This window comes from Ailuropoda melanoleuca, chromosome 4, assembly GCF_002007445.2.
Source record: "Ailuropoda melanoleuca isolate Jingjing chromosome 4, ASM200744v2, whole genome shotgun sequence".
NCBI lineage: Eukaryota > Metazoa > Chordata > Mammalia > Carnivora > Ursidae > Ailuropoda > Ailuropoda melanoleuca.
Genome location: NC_048221.1, coordinates 68,944,762 through 68,961,995, shown reverse-complemented (window position 1 = coordinate 68,961,995; position 17,234 = coordinate 68,944,762). Strand labels below are relative to the sequence as shown.

The following is a 17,234-nucleotide window of genomic DNA, read 5'->3' as shown; positions in this document are numbered from 1 at the left end:
CCACAATAATAACCTGAGCTGAAGGCAGACGCTTAACTGACTTGAGCCACCCAGGTGCCCTGGTTGTCTATTTATTATTAAGTTGTGTTCTTTATGTACTCTAAATACAAGTCCTTTGCAGATACATGTTTTGCAGATATTGTTTCCCAATGTTTGGTTTGTCTTTTTTATTTTTGTAACCGTGTCTTTTGAAGAACAAATATTTTTTGTTTTGTTTTGATGAAGTCCAAATCTAAAGTCAATAAGAATTTCTCTTTTATTCTAGAAGTTCTATAGTTTTAGCTTTTACATTTAGGTCTATGCTTCATTTTGAGTTAATTTTTGTACATGGTATGAGGTAAGTGTTGAGGTTCATATTTTTTGCCTATTGCTATCAAATTTTTCAATATTATTTGTTGAAAAGAATAGATTTTGTCCATTGAATTGCCTCATCTGCATCTTTGTTATTAATCAATTGACCTTATATATGTGAATTTATTTCTGGACCTTCTATCTTCTTCCATTGATCTATATGCCAATACCACATGTTCTTGTTTACTATAGTTTTATACTTTTTTTTTTTAGTTGTATACATCTTGAAATTAGGTCATGTAAGTCCTTCTTTGTTCTTCTTTGTCAAGTTGTTTTGAACCACTTGAAATTCGACAGGTCATTTGATTTCCATACAATTTTAGGAACAGCTCTTCCATTTCTGCAAGGAAGCCTGCTGGAATTTTGATTGGTTTTGCATTAAATCTATCAATCACTTTGAGGGGAATTGATATCTTTACAAGATAATGTCTTCTTCTTCTTCTTTTTTATAAGATTTTATTTATTTGTTTGAGAGAGAGAGCATGAGTAGGGGGACAGACAGAGGTAGGGGCAGAGGGAGAAGGAGAAGCAGACGCCACTGAGCTGGGAGTCTGCCATGGGGCTAGAGCCACGACTCCGAGATCACAAACTGAGCTGAAGGCGGACGCTTACCGACTGAGCCACCCAGGCGCCCCAACATAATGTCTTCTGATCCATAAGCATAATATGTTTCTCTCTGTATTAGGTCTCTTAAATTTTCTGTTATTACTATTATTATTATTTGATAAAGCATACTCTTTAATCCCCATCACCTATTTCACCCATCCCCCCACCCACCTCTTGTCTGGTAACCATCAGTTTGTTCTCTATGGTTAAGAGTCTGATTCTTGGTTTCTCCCTCTCTCTCTTTTTAAACTTTGCTCATTTTTTTGTTGTTGTTTCTTAAATTCCACATATGAGTGAAATCATATGGTATTTGTCTTTCTCTGACCGGCTTATTTCCCTTAGCATTATAGTCTCGCTCCATCCATGTTGTTGCAAATGGCAAGATTTCATTCTTTTCTTATGGCATATCTATCTATCTATCTATCTATCTATCTATCTATCACATCTTTATCCATTCATCTGTTGATGGACAGTTGGCCTGCTTCCATAATTTGGCTATTGTAAATAATTCTGCAGTAAACACAGGGGTGCATCTATCCCTTTGAATTAGTGTTTTTGTATTTTGGGGGTAAATATCCAGTAGTGTGATTCCTGGATAATAGGGTAGTTATATTTTTAACTGTCTGAGGAACTTCTGTACTGTTTTCCACAGTGACTGCACCAGTTTGCACAAGTATTCCTATTTTTCCACATCCTCACCAATGCTTCATTGTTTTTTAAATTTAATTAACTAATTTTTAATTTTTTTATTTCTATTTTTTTTGTTTTTTGATATTATTTGTTATTTTAAGAAGTTTTTGGTGTATAGGTCTTATACTCTTTAATCAAGTTTATTGCTAAATATTTTATATTTTTGACACTATTATCAATAGTATTTATAAAATTTCCATTTCTAATTTTTTTAATGTCAGTAGATGGAAATACAACTGATTTTAAAAAGTTTTTATTTTTTAGAGCAATTTTAGGTTTACAGAAAAATGATGCAGAAAGTAACAGTTCCTATATACCTCCACCCCTTACCCTCTTTCACCTATTATTTTTTTAAATATTTATTGTATTTATTTGAGAGAGAGAGAAAGATCACACGTGTCCATGTGTGAGTTGGGGGAGGGGCCGATGGAGAGAATCTTCAAGCAGACTTCCTGCTAAGTGGGGAGACTGACTCAACTTGAGGCTCAGTCCCATGAGCCATGAGATCATGACTTGAGCCAAAACCACTAGACGGACACTTAACCAAATGAGCCATCCATGTGCCCCTTCCCCTATTATTAACAACTTGCTTTAGTGTGGTACATGTGTTATAATTTATGAGCCAATATTGATACGTTATTATTAACTAAGATCTGTAGTTTATACTAGGGTTCACTCTTTGTGTTGTACATTCTATGGGTTTTGATAAATACATAATGTCATGTAATCACCATTACAGTATCATACAGAATAGTTTTATGGCCCAAAAAAGTCACCTATGCTCCACCTATTCATTCCTCCCTCCTCCTTAATCCCTGACAACCCAATTGTGTTTTGGTTTTGCCTTTTACAGAATGTCAGATAGTTGGAATCATACAGCCTGTAGCCTTTTCAGACTGGCTTCTCCAAGTGTTAGGTGTTTAAGTTTCCTCTATGTGTTTCTGTAGCTTGATAGCTCATTTCTTCTTATTGCTAAATATAGTCCATTGTTTCAAGGTACCACAGTTTATCCATTCATTTATTGAAGGATATTTTAGTTCCTTTCAATTTTTGGCAATTATGAATAAAGCTGGTGTAAACATTCATGTGCAGCTTTTTGTGTGAATGTGATTTCAACTCATTTGGGCAAATACCTAGGAGTGTGATTGGTGGATGGTGAGCCTGTGCTTTTTTTGTAAGAAACCACCAAATTTCATTCCAAAGTGGCTGTACTATTTTACGTTCCCACCAGTAAAGAGTGAGAATTCCTATTGCTCCACATACTCACCAGCATTTGTTGTTGTCAGTGTTTTGGACTTTAGCTGTTTTAATAGCTCTATAATGGCATCTCATTACTGTTTTAATTTGCAGTTCCCTGGTGACATATGATGTTGAGCATCTTTTCACATGCTTATTTGCTACTTGTATACCTTCTTTGGTGAGGTGTCTGTTCAGATTTTTTGCCCATTTTTTATTTTTGGAGTTTTAAGAATTCTGTGTATATTTTAGTTAATTAATCAATTATTTTTACAAGATGTCTTTATTTATTGTTTTAGAGAGAAAGAGTGAACAGGGGGAGGGGCAGAGAGAAGGAGGGAGAGAATCCTGAAGCAGACTTCCCGCTGAGTATGGAGCCCAATGCGGGGCTCAATCCCAGGACCCTGAGATCACGACCTCAGCCAAAATCCAGAGTTGGCTGCCTAACTGACTGAGTCACCCAGATGCCCCTATTTATTTATTTTTTAAGTAGGCTCCATGCCCAGTGTGGGGCCCAAGGTGGGGCCTGAACTTACCACCCCAAGATCAAGACCTGACCTGAGATCAAGAGTCAGCTGCTTAACCCACTGAGACATCCAGGTGCCCCAAGAATTCTTTGTATATTTTAGATACAAACCCTTTATTACATATATGTTTCACAAATATCTTCTCCCAGTCTGTGGCTTGTCTTTCCATTATGTTAATACAATTGATTTTTAAATATTGACCTTGTATCCTGCCACCTTACTAAACTCATTTTTTCTTAGGATTTCTTAGAATTTTCTACATAGATGATCAAATCAACTGAGAATAAAGACAGTTTTACTTCTCCCTTTTTTATTTTTAAGAGGGGGGGGCAGAGGGAGAGAGAGAATATTAAGCAGGCTCCACACCCAACCTGGAGCCCCATGTGGGGCTTGATGTCACCACCCTGAGATCATGACCTGAGCTGAAATCAAGAGTCTGATGCTTAACTGACTGAGCCACCCAGGTGCCCCTTTTTCTTCTTTTCTGATTCATATGAATTTCATTTCTTTTTATTGCTGTATTGCATGGGTAGACCTTTAGAACAATGTTGAATGAAAGTGGTGAGAATGACGTTTGTGCACTGATCCTGAGATTAGGGAGAAAGCATTTTGCTATAATATATGTTACTGTAGATTTTTTATAGATGCCCTTTATCAAATTGAGAAAGTTCCCTTTATTTTACATCAATGGGAGTTTTATCCTAAATGGATGTTAGATTTTGTCAAGTGCTTTTTCTGCATCTAATGTGATGATCATATGATTTTTCTATTAATGTGATGAATTACAGTGATCTATTTTTGAATGTTCAAGCAGCCTTGCATTCCTGGAATAAACCGCACCTAGCTGTGGTATGTTAGCCTTTAAAAAAAATTGTTGGATTCAATTTGCTATAATTTTAAGAATTCTTACATCTTCGGGGCACCTGGGTGGCTCAGTCAGTTAAGCATCTGCCTTTGGCTCAGGTTATGATCCCAGGGTCCTGGGATGGAGCCCTGCATTGGGCTCCCTGCTCAGTGGGGAGTCTGCTTCTCCCTCTTCCTCTGCCCCTTCCCCTGCTTGTGCTCTCTCTCAAATAAATAAATAAATAAATAAATAAATAAATAAATCTTTAGACAAAAAGAATTCTTGCATCTTTTATGAAAGATATTGGCCTATAGTTTTCTTTTATTAAAATATCTTTGTCTGGTTTGGTATCAGGATAATGCTGGTCTCATAGTGTGAGTTAGGAAGTATTTCCTCAGTTGGAACTGTTCAGAACAGTTTGTTAGAGTTGATGATGTGTATTCCTTAAATATTGGTAGAGTTAACCAATGAAGCCATCTGGGCTCTGAGTTTTCTTTGTGGGAAAGTTTGTACCCACAAATTCAGCTTCTTTAATATACAGCTTTTTCTTTTTTAAAAAGAAAAGCAATTTCTTTTTTTATGGAGCTATTTAGGTTATTTTTTTTTTCTTGAGCAAGTTCTGTTTGTATCTTTCAAGGAATCTGTGCATTTTATCTAACTTGTAGATTCTATTGGCAAAAAGTTGTTCATAATATAACATCATTTTCCTTTTAACATCTGTAGTATCTGTAGTAATGTCTAGTCTCTCATTCCTGATATTGGTTAATGCGTGTCTTCTGTCTTTTTCCCTCCTCCGTCTGGCTAGAGGTTTATCTATTTTATTGATTTTCTCAAAGAACCAGTTTTTGGTTTTGTTGATTTTTTCCAGTGGTTTTTATATTATTAAAAGGTAAAAATAGGGGCACCTCCGTGGCTCAGTCGGTTAAGTGTCTGCCTTCAGCTCAGGTCATGATCTTGGGGTCCTGGGATTGAGCCCCACCCACATCAGACTTCCTGTTCAGTGGGGAGTCAGCTTCTCTGTCTCCCTCTCCCTCTGCTCCTCCCTTCCCCCCCCCCGCCCCGCTTGTGCTCTTTCTCTCGCTATCTCAAGGAAATAAAAAATCTTTAAAAAAGGGTAACAACAACAAGCAAAGAATAATATGTGACAGACATATGTGGTCTGTGAAGCCTAAAATATTTTCTATTTGGCTTTTTTGTAGAAAAAATTTTTTGGACTCCTGCTCTAGACCTGGATGACTGCGTAATTATAGATGTTTTCCCTTCATCCCTACTCAACAAATCTGCCTGGAAATAAGAGAAATGAGGCAGAAAAAGTCTAATGATCACTTAAAGGTAAGTGCCATAGGGTGCACTTAGGTTGCAAAGCAGCTTGCATTCTGTTCCTTTGGTGATGTGAGCAGATGGAAGGGAAGGGGTAAATGGGAAAGGAGGTGGTGAAGATTCTGGGAATAGGACTCACTGGGATTCAGCAGTGGCCTGAAGAATGTTAAGGGGACTTACCTGGCCTCTTATTTCATCAGCAGTAAAATGAAGGTGATGCTGGTGTAGTCCCCATAGGGGCAGTGGAGGTGGGGAAGGTGGCCAGACTTGGGGACGTGTGGGAGAATCAAACAGAGGATTTGTTCGTGGACTGGATGTGTGGTGAGAGAGAAAGAGAGGAGTCTAGGATGAACCCTGGATTTTGGCCTGAGTGCATGGAAGGACAGGTTTGTTGCCGAGATGGGGAAAGTAGCAGGAGTGGGCAGTGGGGATCGAGAGTTAGGTGGCTGTGCATCTTGAGTTTGAAGTCAGCCTATTTCCCATTGCCTTGGTTTCTACTGACCCTCAGCATTGTGTGAAGTTTTCCTGGTAAAAGGCCCCCAGTGGGCCCTATATCCACCTCACACCTAGTCCACACTCAGCCCTTTCCAAGGTTTTGCTCCATTGAAGCCTCACCCATCTCTGCTGTCATGTTTTTTTCCATCTCTGGGTATTTGTTCCCATCTACCAGGACACATTTTTGATATTTCCACACATAGGGTAGATTTACTCTTTCTGGAGGAGATTTTAGACCATCCTGGGATGCTGTGTTTTCTCACCACAAAGGCAAGTGGCAGAAGGGAGGGAGTCAGTGCCTGGAGTTAGTGTTTGTTTTTCTATTTACTGGTAATTTGCAGTTGGACAGTTCTGTCTTTTGGTTGTGCAGAGGGTGTGAGTCTTGTGTTTTTTTATATGTTGCTTTGTTGTTCTGTTTTTTGTTTTTGCGAAGCTATTTTAGAGAAGTAGGTTTTATGGGGCTGCTATTACCTAATGTTATGGGTTGAATCGTATCCCCCTTCCTAAATTTATATGTTGATGTCCTCACCCCCAGTACCTCAAAATGTGGTGATCACAAAGGCGATTAGTTACAGTGAAGTTCTCAGGGCGGGTCCCAAGCCCGTAGGACTTGTATCCTTGTAAGAAGTGGAAATTTGGACACAGATACATATGCAGGAAAGATAATGTGAGGATGTAGGGTGAAGACAACCATTTACAAGCCAAGAAGAGAGGCCTCAGTAAGAACCAACCCTTCTGACACCTTGCCCTTGGTCTTCTAGCCTCCAGAACTATAAAACAATAGATTTCTGTTATTTAAACACCCCTCCCCTCATTATGTGGTGCTTTTTTATGGCAGTCCCAGCAAAGTAATATGCCTGAGTCCCTCAGAATTCTACTATATAACTTTTTGTCCCCTGAAGATCTCTTCAGTCCCAGACTGCATAGAGTGCATGAGCCTAAGAGCTAAAGGGCAGGGCTGGCTACATAATTTGTGGGATCCAGTGCAAAATAAAAATGCAGGAAAAAAATGTGCAGTTAAATGTCTTAAAATATAAAGATTTTTCCTTTAAATTTAGTTTAATATTTATAAAACATAATAGGGGAGATAGTGATACACAAGTGACAGCATCAACTTACACTTTTGTTTTTATTTTCAGAGTTGACATCATATATAATACAATAAATAACAGTACTTTCCTAATGCGATATGTTGACTTAGCATAAAATTTTTCCGGCTACCCTAGCTACTTCCAATTCACTTAAGCTGATTTATGTGTGTGTGTGTGCGTGCGCGTGTGTGTATAATTTTTAAGTAACCTCCACATCCAGCATGGGGCTCAAACTCACAACCCCAAGATCAAGAGTCACATGCTCCACCGACTGAGCCAGGTGCCCCTCTCTTAAGCTGATATAGTTGATTTTTTGTCACGCACAACTGAAGAATCCTGGTTAATATCCTACCATCTTCAGGCTGCAGTGCACACAGGGTGGAGGAAGGCACTGCAGAGCCAAAGGGAGTGAGTGGAAAGCCTATTTCCTCAGGGTGGGCAGTGTCCCCTTCTCGTCCCTGTCCACAGACACCAGGCCCTGCCCCCTTCCCCTTCTGGAACTGCCCCCCACCTTGCTTCCCGGTGTGACTTCACAGACCTCCTGGTTCCGCAGTATCCTGGAGCTCGAGGCTATTATGGCTGAAGGATTTCAGGAGATACACAGACTATGGCAAAGAAGAGAGGAGCAGAAACCCTCTTCTTTGTTCTCTTCCTGGATTGTTGGCAAGGTACAGAGCTCTGCCCTCTCAAATGTCCTGTCACAAGTATAGTGTGGCAGATACCCAAGTACGAGACTCAGTGTGAACCTAAATCAGCCAGGAGATGGTATTCTCCTCCCACAGGTTCTGGAATGGTCAACACAGATTTCTCCCCACCTCTACCTTCCTTACCTCCCTGAATCTACCGTAGGGACTTCTTGCTCAGAAGCAGGTAACTTTAACATTTTTCCTGATTGAAACTTTCTCCAAAGACCTCTGTGGGAGGGTAACCCACAGGCACGCTGAGCTTTTTGTTATAAAATTTTTAAACATGCACAAAAACAGAAAGAGTACTATGAACCTCTGTGCACTAATTAGGCCAATCTCGTTTCATCTATCCCCTCATACACACACATTTTAAATAACAGCTTTTTAAAAAAAAGATTTTATTTATTTATTTGACAGAGATTGAGAGAGAGAGAGTACAAGCAGGCAGAGCAGCAGGCAGAGGGAGAAGCAGGCTCTCCTCTGAGCAAGGAGTCCGATGTGGGGCTCGATCCCAGGACCCTGGGATCGTGACCTGAGCTGAAGGTAGACGCTTAACCGACTGAGCCACCCGGGTGCCCCTTAAATAACAGCTTTATTGAGATATAATTCACATAACATAAAATTCACCCTTTTAAAGTATGTGATTCAGTGGTTTTTAATATATTCACAGAGTTGTGAATCATCACTGCTTAGTTTTAGAACATTTTCATCACTCCATAAAGTACTATCACACTCACTAGCTATCGCTCACCATTCCCTCGTTCCCACAGCCCCTGGCAACCACTACTGTACTGACTGCTCTATTGATTTGTCTCTTCTGGATATTTCCTATATGGACTCATACAACGTGTGATCTTCCGTGTAACAGGTTTAATGGTTCAGCCACACTGTAGCCTGTGTCAGGACCTCAGTCCTTTCTGTGGCCCAGCAATATTCCCTTGTATGCATATGCCACAGTTTGTCCAACCATTTATCAGTTGGTGGACATTTGGATTGTTTCCACTTTTTAGCTATCTGAATCATGCTGTTATGAACATTTTAGGATCCTAGATTTTTCACTGTGAACATTAGATTTACGTACTCTATTTTTAGGGTTTTACTGCATTTGGAACCACTTTTGCTATTTACTAAACTAATTGGTTGACAGCATTCTGGCACATTCTCTTAGTGAAAAGATACTGGGGCTGTGGAGCAAAGCAAAAAGGACAGGAGGTACATTATACAGATTGTCCATCAGGGGTGACATCAGGAAAAGGGGAGAACGTGATTACTCTTTGTCAGGGCACGTTAAAAGCCAAAGTGTTTTTGTCAGCAAATATTTTACTGCAACTGCTTACTTCTACTTCCATTGTATTGATTCTTAGTGATTCACTAATATCTCAGCAAAAGAGAACTTTTTATTTCTTTCATTTACCAAAAAGCCGTCAGACCTGGAAGCATTGTCTGTGTCCTATTAACTACATGATTACCAGTTTTCATGTAGAGTTGAAAGCTGCCATGAGCACACATTACCAATGGCTATGCAGATTCTCTGTTAGAAAACCAGGTGAGAATCACCATTGCCACTGGTTGTAAGTTCAGATTCTTGCCCATACTTTATGAATGCTGTGGCACTCAGCTGGTGGGTGCTATGGCCCTAACAACTCTTCATTAGGGGATAGGTTTCTCTTCCTTGGTGGTTTGCCTACTTCCCTGGGGCCGGAGAAAGGGCTGGCCTTGTCCTAGAATCCAGACATCACAACATCCATAAAGAAAAGCCTGAAATATAGTTCCAAATTCCACGAGTCACTACAGTTTTTTTAGCACAGTTAATCCATATCCTTGATGCGGCCACATGAGTGTCAGCAGAAGGCTTGAAATTGGCCCATGGCATCCTAGGGGAGACCGTTGACCCAGTGCTTTTCCATTTATGCCTTCATTTTTTTATTCGTCAGTGACAATATCAGGAATTCATTGTGCTTATCAAACAGGTCAGGTAGGGGTGGCCTGAGACCCTCTGAGCCCCCATCCAAACATAGACCCTAGTGTGGATTAGTGCAGGGTATGCAGCAGTATTGTTCCCTGTCCTCCAAAACAAGAAGGCATCCCATTTCCAAGATGGTCAAAGTCATGGCTCGTTGGCATAATTTCCTGTGGAGGGGAAAGTGTTTATTGAGAAGGCACTGAGATGAGTGTCCATCTCTCTTTGCTCCCCTCCAACACTGAGCACTGAGCATAACCATGCTTGGTTCCAGTGCCCCTTCTTGCAGGTCATGGTAGATACTAACATCGGGATGTGATAAGGGGAGAGCACGTTTCTGTCCAAAGATGACATCAGCAAATTTCATGTCAGCCTCTCCTCACGGGCCTCTTGTGGTTTGTGCCTTTCCCATTAGTCTCCGATGGGAAAGCCAAATCCCTCAGAACTTTACTGCCCAAGATCACAAGGCTCTCAAAAGGTGGACTAGAACCCAAGTCTGGTGCTCTTTCTCCTAGAGCAGGCGAAGCACGTGATGCTTTTCTCAAAACACCATGCAAAAAAGTGATTTAAAAAGATTTCATGTAGATCCAACAAATGATTTAACCACAGCTAAGGTTTGTTTTCCCACAGGTTATCCTCAAAAAAAGAATTTGAAAAATACTGAATTCGTATCAAGTTCAAATAAACAAGAAGAACATTTGTCTAAACTATTTGGTAAGTAATCTCCTCATGTGAAGCCATCAGGCTGTATTTGAAGAGTTTCACACTTTTTCAGGGTTGTTTCTCAGATAACCCAATGTTTTGTTGGGAGGGAAAGTACTGACGGTACAACCAGTTCTTTAAAGTGTCAGAGTCCCAGGAAATTAGGCAAAGTATAGAAGAGAAACACTTGGAAAGGATTCTGCTCCTCAGAGAGGGGTCCATGTAGCAGAGCAGGGCCACCTTGTGGGATTATTCCAAGTGTTGAGTTAGACCCCACCTTAGACCAGCTGCATCACATCTACCTGACAAGGTGCCTGGGATATTTCTGTAGCAGTAGAGTGGCCCTGAGGCTGAGACAGATATTCTCCCCAGTTCCTCAGCCCTAGTTGAGAATGCCCTGGAGAGATTGTTAAGACGATCCCTGATCAGATTTCCTGGCATAGGATGAGATATTTGTACCAGTAGTTTTTAAAGCTCTCCAGGTGATTCTAGGCTGGGAGTCATTGATCTGTTCCAAGCCTCTCCTGTAACATTTGAGAAAACCAAGGCCTGGAAAGAAGACGGTAGGAAGCTCGAAGAATATGTAATAACTGAACTGCCAAGAAGTATCTTAAGCAACTATTTTGGGACATTGGATTCTAGTTGAACACTTGCATCATCCAGAGGAATGCTTAATGAAGAAACTGGTAAATTTCAGTGAATTTTGTGATTCATGTAGATTCTACCATTCTCCTTCCTCCAGCCCCACAGCAGGTAGCCAAGTAGTCAGCAGCCTGCATTCTCAATGTAGTTTGCTGGTGTCAGAGTGGGCAATAGGAACCCATCTTCAATGTATTTACTGTCTTTGATGACTTAAGGAAATGAGAGATAAAGAACTTAAGGAAATCAGGAAAACAATGTTTGAACAAAATGAGAATATCAATAAAGAAACAGAAATTATAGAAAAGAACCAAAGAGAGATTCTAGAGTTGAAAAGTATAGTGGCTGAAATGAAAAACTCACTAGAGGGATTTGACAGCAGATTTGAGCAGGCAGAAGGATCAATAAATTTGAACTTGGATAATTGAAATTGTCTAGTCTGAGAAGCAGAAAGAGAAAAATGGAAAGGAAAAAAAAAAAACCCAGACAGTGGATGGAGGGACCTTTGAGATAGCATCAAGTGTACCAACATATACGTTACAGAAATCCCAGGAGAAGAAAAAGAAAGGGGCAGAGAAAATATATGAGGAAATGATGGCCAAAAAACTTCTCAAATTAAATGATTTTACACATCCAAGAAGCTTAGAAACTCCAGGCATAAATGTAAGAGTTTCATACTGAAACACATTATAGTCAAATTCTTGAAACCCAAAACCAGAGAGAATCTTGAAAGCAGCAAAGGAAAAACTACTTATTGTTTACAAGGGAGCCTCAATAGTATTAACAGCTGATTTCTCCTCAAAGTTATGGGAGACCAGAAGCAATGATATGACATATTTAAAGTCCTGAAAGAAAAGTACTGTCAACTGATAATTTTATATTTGACTAAACTACTCTTTGAGTATAAAAGATAAATTAAGACGGGGCGCCTGGGTGGCACAGCAGTTAAGCGTCTGCCTTCGGCTCAGGGCGTGATCCCGGCGTTATGGGATCGAGGCCCCACATCAGGCTCCTCCGCTATGAGCCTGCTTCTTCCTCTCCCACTCCCCTTGCTTGTGTTCCCTCTCTCGCTGGCTGTCTCTATCTCTGTCGAATTAAAAAAAAACCAAATAAAGATGTACTATTTAAAAAAAAAAAAGATAAATTAAGACATTTCCAGGTAAACAAAAGCTAAGAGATTTGCCCCATAGGAAATGCTAAAGTGTACTTCAGGCTGAAATGAAAGGACACTAGACAGTCAAAAGTTTGAGAATAAAATGAACACTGGTAAAGGTGACTACATAGGTAAATGTAAAACCCAGTATTATTGTAATTTTGGTTTGTTACTACTTTCCTTTTTGCAGTGTGATTTAAAAGGCAATGAATAATACAATGATTGTAAGTTTATATCATGGACATACAGTGTGTAAAGATGTAATTTGGGACAATATAGAAAAAGGTGGGGATATATATGAGCAGAGTGTTTATTTACTGTTGAAACTAAGTTAGTACTATTCAAACGAGGTTGTTATACGTTTAAAATGTTAGTTGTAGGGGCACCTGGGTGGCACAGCGGTTAAGCGTCTGCCTTCGGCTCAGGGCATGATCCCGGCGTTATGGGATCGAGCCCCACATCAGGCTCCTCCACTGGGAGCCTGCTTCTTCCTCTCCCACCCCCTGCTTGTGTTCCCTCTCTCGCTGGCTGGCTCTATCTCTGTCAAATAAATAAATAAAATCTTTAAAAAAAAAAGTTAGTTGTAATTCCCAAAGTAACCACAAAGAAAAGAACTAAAAAACACACAGAAAAGGAACAAAGAAGGTAATAGAAATATAATATCACGCAAAATAACTAACTCCCAAAGGAAAGCAGTAATGTAGGAACTGAGGAACAAAAAATTTATAGGACACAGAAAACAAATAGTTAAAGAGCAGAAGAAAATTCTTCTTTATCAGTAATCACAGTAAGTGTAAATGGATTAAACTCTTATTAAAGGGCAAAGTTAGCATGTTGGCTGGAAATCCAATTTTCTTTTTGGGAATATAAAATGGTGCATCTGCTATGGAGAAGAATATGGCTGTTCCTCAAACAATTAAAAATAGAATTACCATATGACCCAGCAATCTCATATTTGGTTATACATCCCAAAGAATTGGAAGTCTCAAAGAGATATTTGCCATGCTTATAGTAGCATTCTTCACAATAGCCAAATGTAGAAGCAACCAAGTGTCCATGGATGAATAGACAAACAAAATATGGTATTTTTTGGAACAATGGAATATTATTCAGCCTTAAAAAGGAAGGAAATTCTGTCTCATGGTACATGAATGTACCTTGAGGACATTATGCCAAATGAAATAAGCCAGTCACAGGAAAGCAAATATTATATGATTCTACTTATAAGAGTTATCTAAAGTCAAATTCAAAGAAAGAAAGTAGAATGGTAGTTGCCAGGGGCTGGGGTTAGGAAAGTGGAAACAGGGAGTAATTGTTTAATGAGTATGGGGTTTCAGGTTTGCATGATGAAAAAGTTCTGAGTATCTGTTAGAGAACAAGGAGAATAAACACTATTACTGGACTGTATGCTTAAAAATGATTAGGGTGGTAGGGGCACCTGGCTGGCTCAGTCAGTGGAGCGTGCGGCTCTTGATCTCAGGGTTGTGGGTTCGATCCCCACGTTGGCTGTAGAGATTACATAAAAATAATAAAATCTCTGAAAAATTATTAGGATGGTAATTTTGTGTTATGTGTTTTTTACTACAATTAAAAATAAAACCTATTTAAAAATATAGCATCCTTTTGTGATAGAAACACTCAATAAACTAGGAATACAAGTGCACTTCCTCAATGTGATAAAGGCCATATATAAAAAATACACAGCTAATATAAAACTCAATGAAAAATGGAAGTTTTCCCCCTAATATCAGGCATGAGACATTCTTGCTAATTCTTTCAACATAGACTGTAAGTCCTAGCAGAGAAATTAGGCAAGAAAAAGAAATAAAAGGATCTAAAATAGATCCATAAAACGTTCACAAAAGGGGCTCCTGGGTGGCGCAGTTGGGAGCATCTGCTTGTTCCATTCTGTCTGCCCCTCCCCTCTGGCTGGTGTGTGCTCTCTCTCTCTCTCTCTCTCTCAAATGGATAATAAATAAAATCTTTTTAAAAAGTTCACAAAAAATTGTTAGAGCTAAAATATTAATTCAGATAACCATTAGCTTGTTCTTTATAGTTAAGTCCGTTTCTCGGTTTGCCTCTCTCTCCCCCTTTTTTCCCTTCTCTCCTTTGTTTTGTTTCTTTTTTTTTTTTTTAAAGATTTGCTTTTTTAAAAAAATTTTTAATTTATTTATTTGACAGAGATAGACAGCCAGCGAGAGAGGGAACACAAGCAGGGGGAGTGGGAGAGGAAGAAGCAGGCTCATAGCAGAGGAGCCTGATGTGGGACTTGATCCCGGAACGCCAGGATCACGCCCTGAGCCGAAGGCAGACGCCCAACGACTGCGCTACCCAGGCGCCCCTCCTTTGTTTTGTTTCTTAAATTCCACATATGAGTGAAATCATATGGTATTTGTCTTTGTCTGAATGACTTATTTTGCTTAGTATAATACTCTATATCTCCATCTGAAAGTTTGCAGTATATAAAAACAACACAGAAAAATCATTTGTATTTCTATATTCTGATATGATAGTCCAAGAAAAGAAAAGAAATCAAGAAAACAAATCTATTTACAATGGCATCAAAAAGATTAAACTACTTAGGAATACATTTATTGAAGGAGGCAAATGACTTGTACACAGAAAGGGACAAAACATTGCTGGAAGAAATGAAAGAAGACCTAAATAAATGGAAAGATATCCTATGTTCATGGATTGGAAGACTTACTGTTGTGAAGATGACAGTAATCCCTAAAGTGATCTACAGATTCAATGCAAACCCTATCAAAATTCCAACTGTGTTTTTTGCAAAAATAGAAAGACTCTTTCTGAAATTCCTATAGAATCTCAGTAGACCCAAAGTAGTCAAAATAATCTTGAAACATAAGAACAAATTTGGGGGGCTCCTGGGGGGCTCAGTTGGTTAAACCTCCAACTCTCGGTTTTGGCTCAGGTCATGATCTCATGGGTTGTGGGATTGAGTCCTGCATTGGGCTCTGTGCTCAGCAGGGGTCTGCTGGGGATTCTGTCTCTCCCTCTTCCTCTGCCTTTTCCCCCTCCTCTCTCTCTCAAATAAATAAATAAATCTTGAAAAAAAGAACAAAAAAATTGGAAGAATCCCATTTCCTCACTTCAAAACTTACTACAAAGCTGCAATGATGAAAAGAGTGTGGCACTGACATAAGGCTATCTAGATTTATAGATAAATGGAATAGAATAGAGAGTCCAGAAATAAATGCATACATCCATGGTCAGTTGATTTTCAGCAAGGGGTCCAAGACCATTCAAGGGGAAAGAACAGTCTTTTCAACAAATTATCCTGGGAGAACTGGGTATTCACATGTGAAAAAATGAAGTTGAATCTTTATACTATACACAAAAATTAAAACTCAACTGGGTGAAAGACGTACATTTTTTAGCTAAAACTTAAAATTCTAGAAGAAAACATAGGAGAAAATCTTCATGACCTTGGATTAGGCAAAGGTCATTAATTGTGACACCAAAAGCATAAGCAATAAAAGGAGAAATAGATAAATTGGACTTCACCAATATTAAAAACTGCATCAAGAAATATGATCAAGAGGGCGCCTGGGTGGCACAGCGGTTGAGCGTCTGCCTTCGGCTCAGGGCGTGATCCCGGCATTATGGGATTGAGCCCCACATCAGGGCTCCTCCACTGGGAGCCTGCTTCTTCCTCTCCCACTCCCCCTGCTTGTGTTCCCTCTCTCGCTGGCTGGCTCTATCTCTGTCAAATAAATAAATAAAAATCTTTAAAAAAAAAGAAAAAAAATATGATCAAGATAATGAAAAGATAACCCACAGAATGGANCTGCTTGTGTTCCCTCTCTCGCTGGCTGGCTCTATCTCTGTCAAATAAATAAATAAAAATCTTTAAAAAAAAGAAAAAAAATATGATCAAGATAATGAAAAGATAACCCACAGAATGGGAGTAAATATTTGCAAATCACGTCTGATAAGGGATTAAGATCTAGAATATATAGGGAACTCTTACAACTCAAAAACAACAACAAAAACAACCAACCAAATGACCCGATTTAACAATGAGTGAAGGACTTGAATAGACATTTTCCAGGGAAGATGCACAAATTTGGCCAATAAGAACATGAAAAGTTACTCAATAGTCATTAGGGAACTGCAAATCAAAACCACAATGAGTTAACACTTTGCACCTATTAGAATGTGTATTTTTTTAAAGAAAGGGAAGTAAGTGTTGGTGAGGTTATAGGAAATTGGACCCCTTGTGCATTGCTAGTGAGAACGTAAAATGAAGTCTCCGTGGAAAACAGTTTGGTGGTTCTTCCAAATGTTAAATGTAGTGTTAGCATGTGATCCAGCAGTTCCACTTATAGGTGTATACCTACTAGAATTGAGAACAAAAGCTCAGACAGATATTTGTATATCATTATTCATAGCAGGATTATTCACAATAGACAGTGTGGAGATAATCCAAGTGTCTATCGCAGATGAATGGATACACAATATATGGTATAGACATACAATGGAATATTATTTGCTCATGAAAGTGAATGAAATTCTGTTACATGCTAATACATGGGTGAACCTTGAAGACATTAAACCAAATGAAATAAGCCAGACACAAAAGCACAAATATAGTATGATTCCACCTATGTGAGGTATCTAAAATAGGCAAATTGATAGAGATAGAAAGTAGAATAGGGGTTACCAGGGGCTGGAGGTAGGAGGAGTGGAGAATTATTGCTTGATAGATGTAGAGTTTCTGTTTGAGAAGATTGAAAATTTCTGGAAATAAATAATGGTGAGGTTTACACAACATTGTGAATATCCTTAATGCTCCTGAATTGTACACTTAAAAATGCTTCAAATGGAAATGTATATATAATATATTTATAATAATTATAAACTATAAATTATATATTATATATAATAATTTTTTATATATATATATATATATA

The 17,234-nt window shown here is 38.9% G+C and overlaps 1 protein-coding gene across 1 annotated transcript in view; it reads left to right on the top strand.

The window, feature by feature from the left end:
* The window catches only part of C4H2orf92 (chromosome 4 C2orf92 homolog), a 33,214-nt gene that overhangs the window by 5,388 nt on the left and 10,592 nt on the right, over window positions 1-17,234 (top strand). The window contains exons 2-4 of the mRNA XM_034659036.1: window positions 5,454-5,586; window positions 7,943-8,030; window positions 10,437-10,520. Coding sequence (XP_034514927.1) covers window positions 5,554-5,586; window positions 7,943-8,030; window positions 10,437-10,520 — 205 coding nt within the window. The 5' untranslated portion in view covers window positions 5,454-5,553. The remainder of the gene's footprint in view (window positions 1-5,453; window positions 5,587-7,942; window positions 8,031-10,436; window positions 10,521-17,234) is intronic.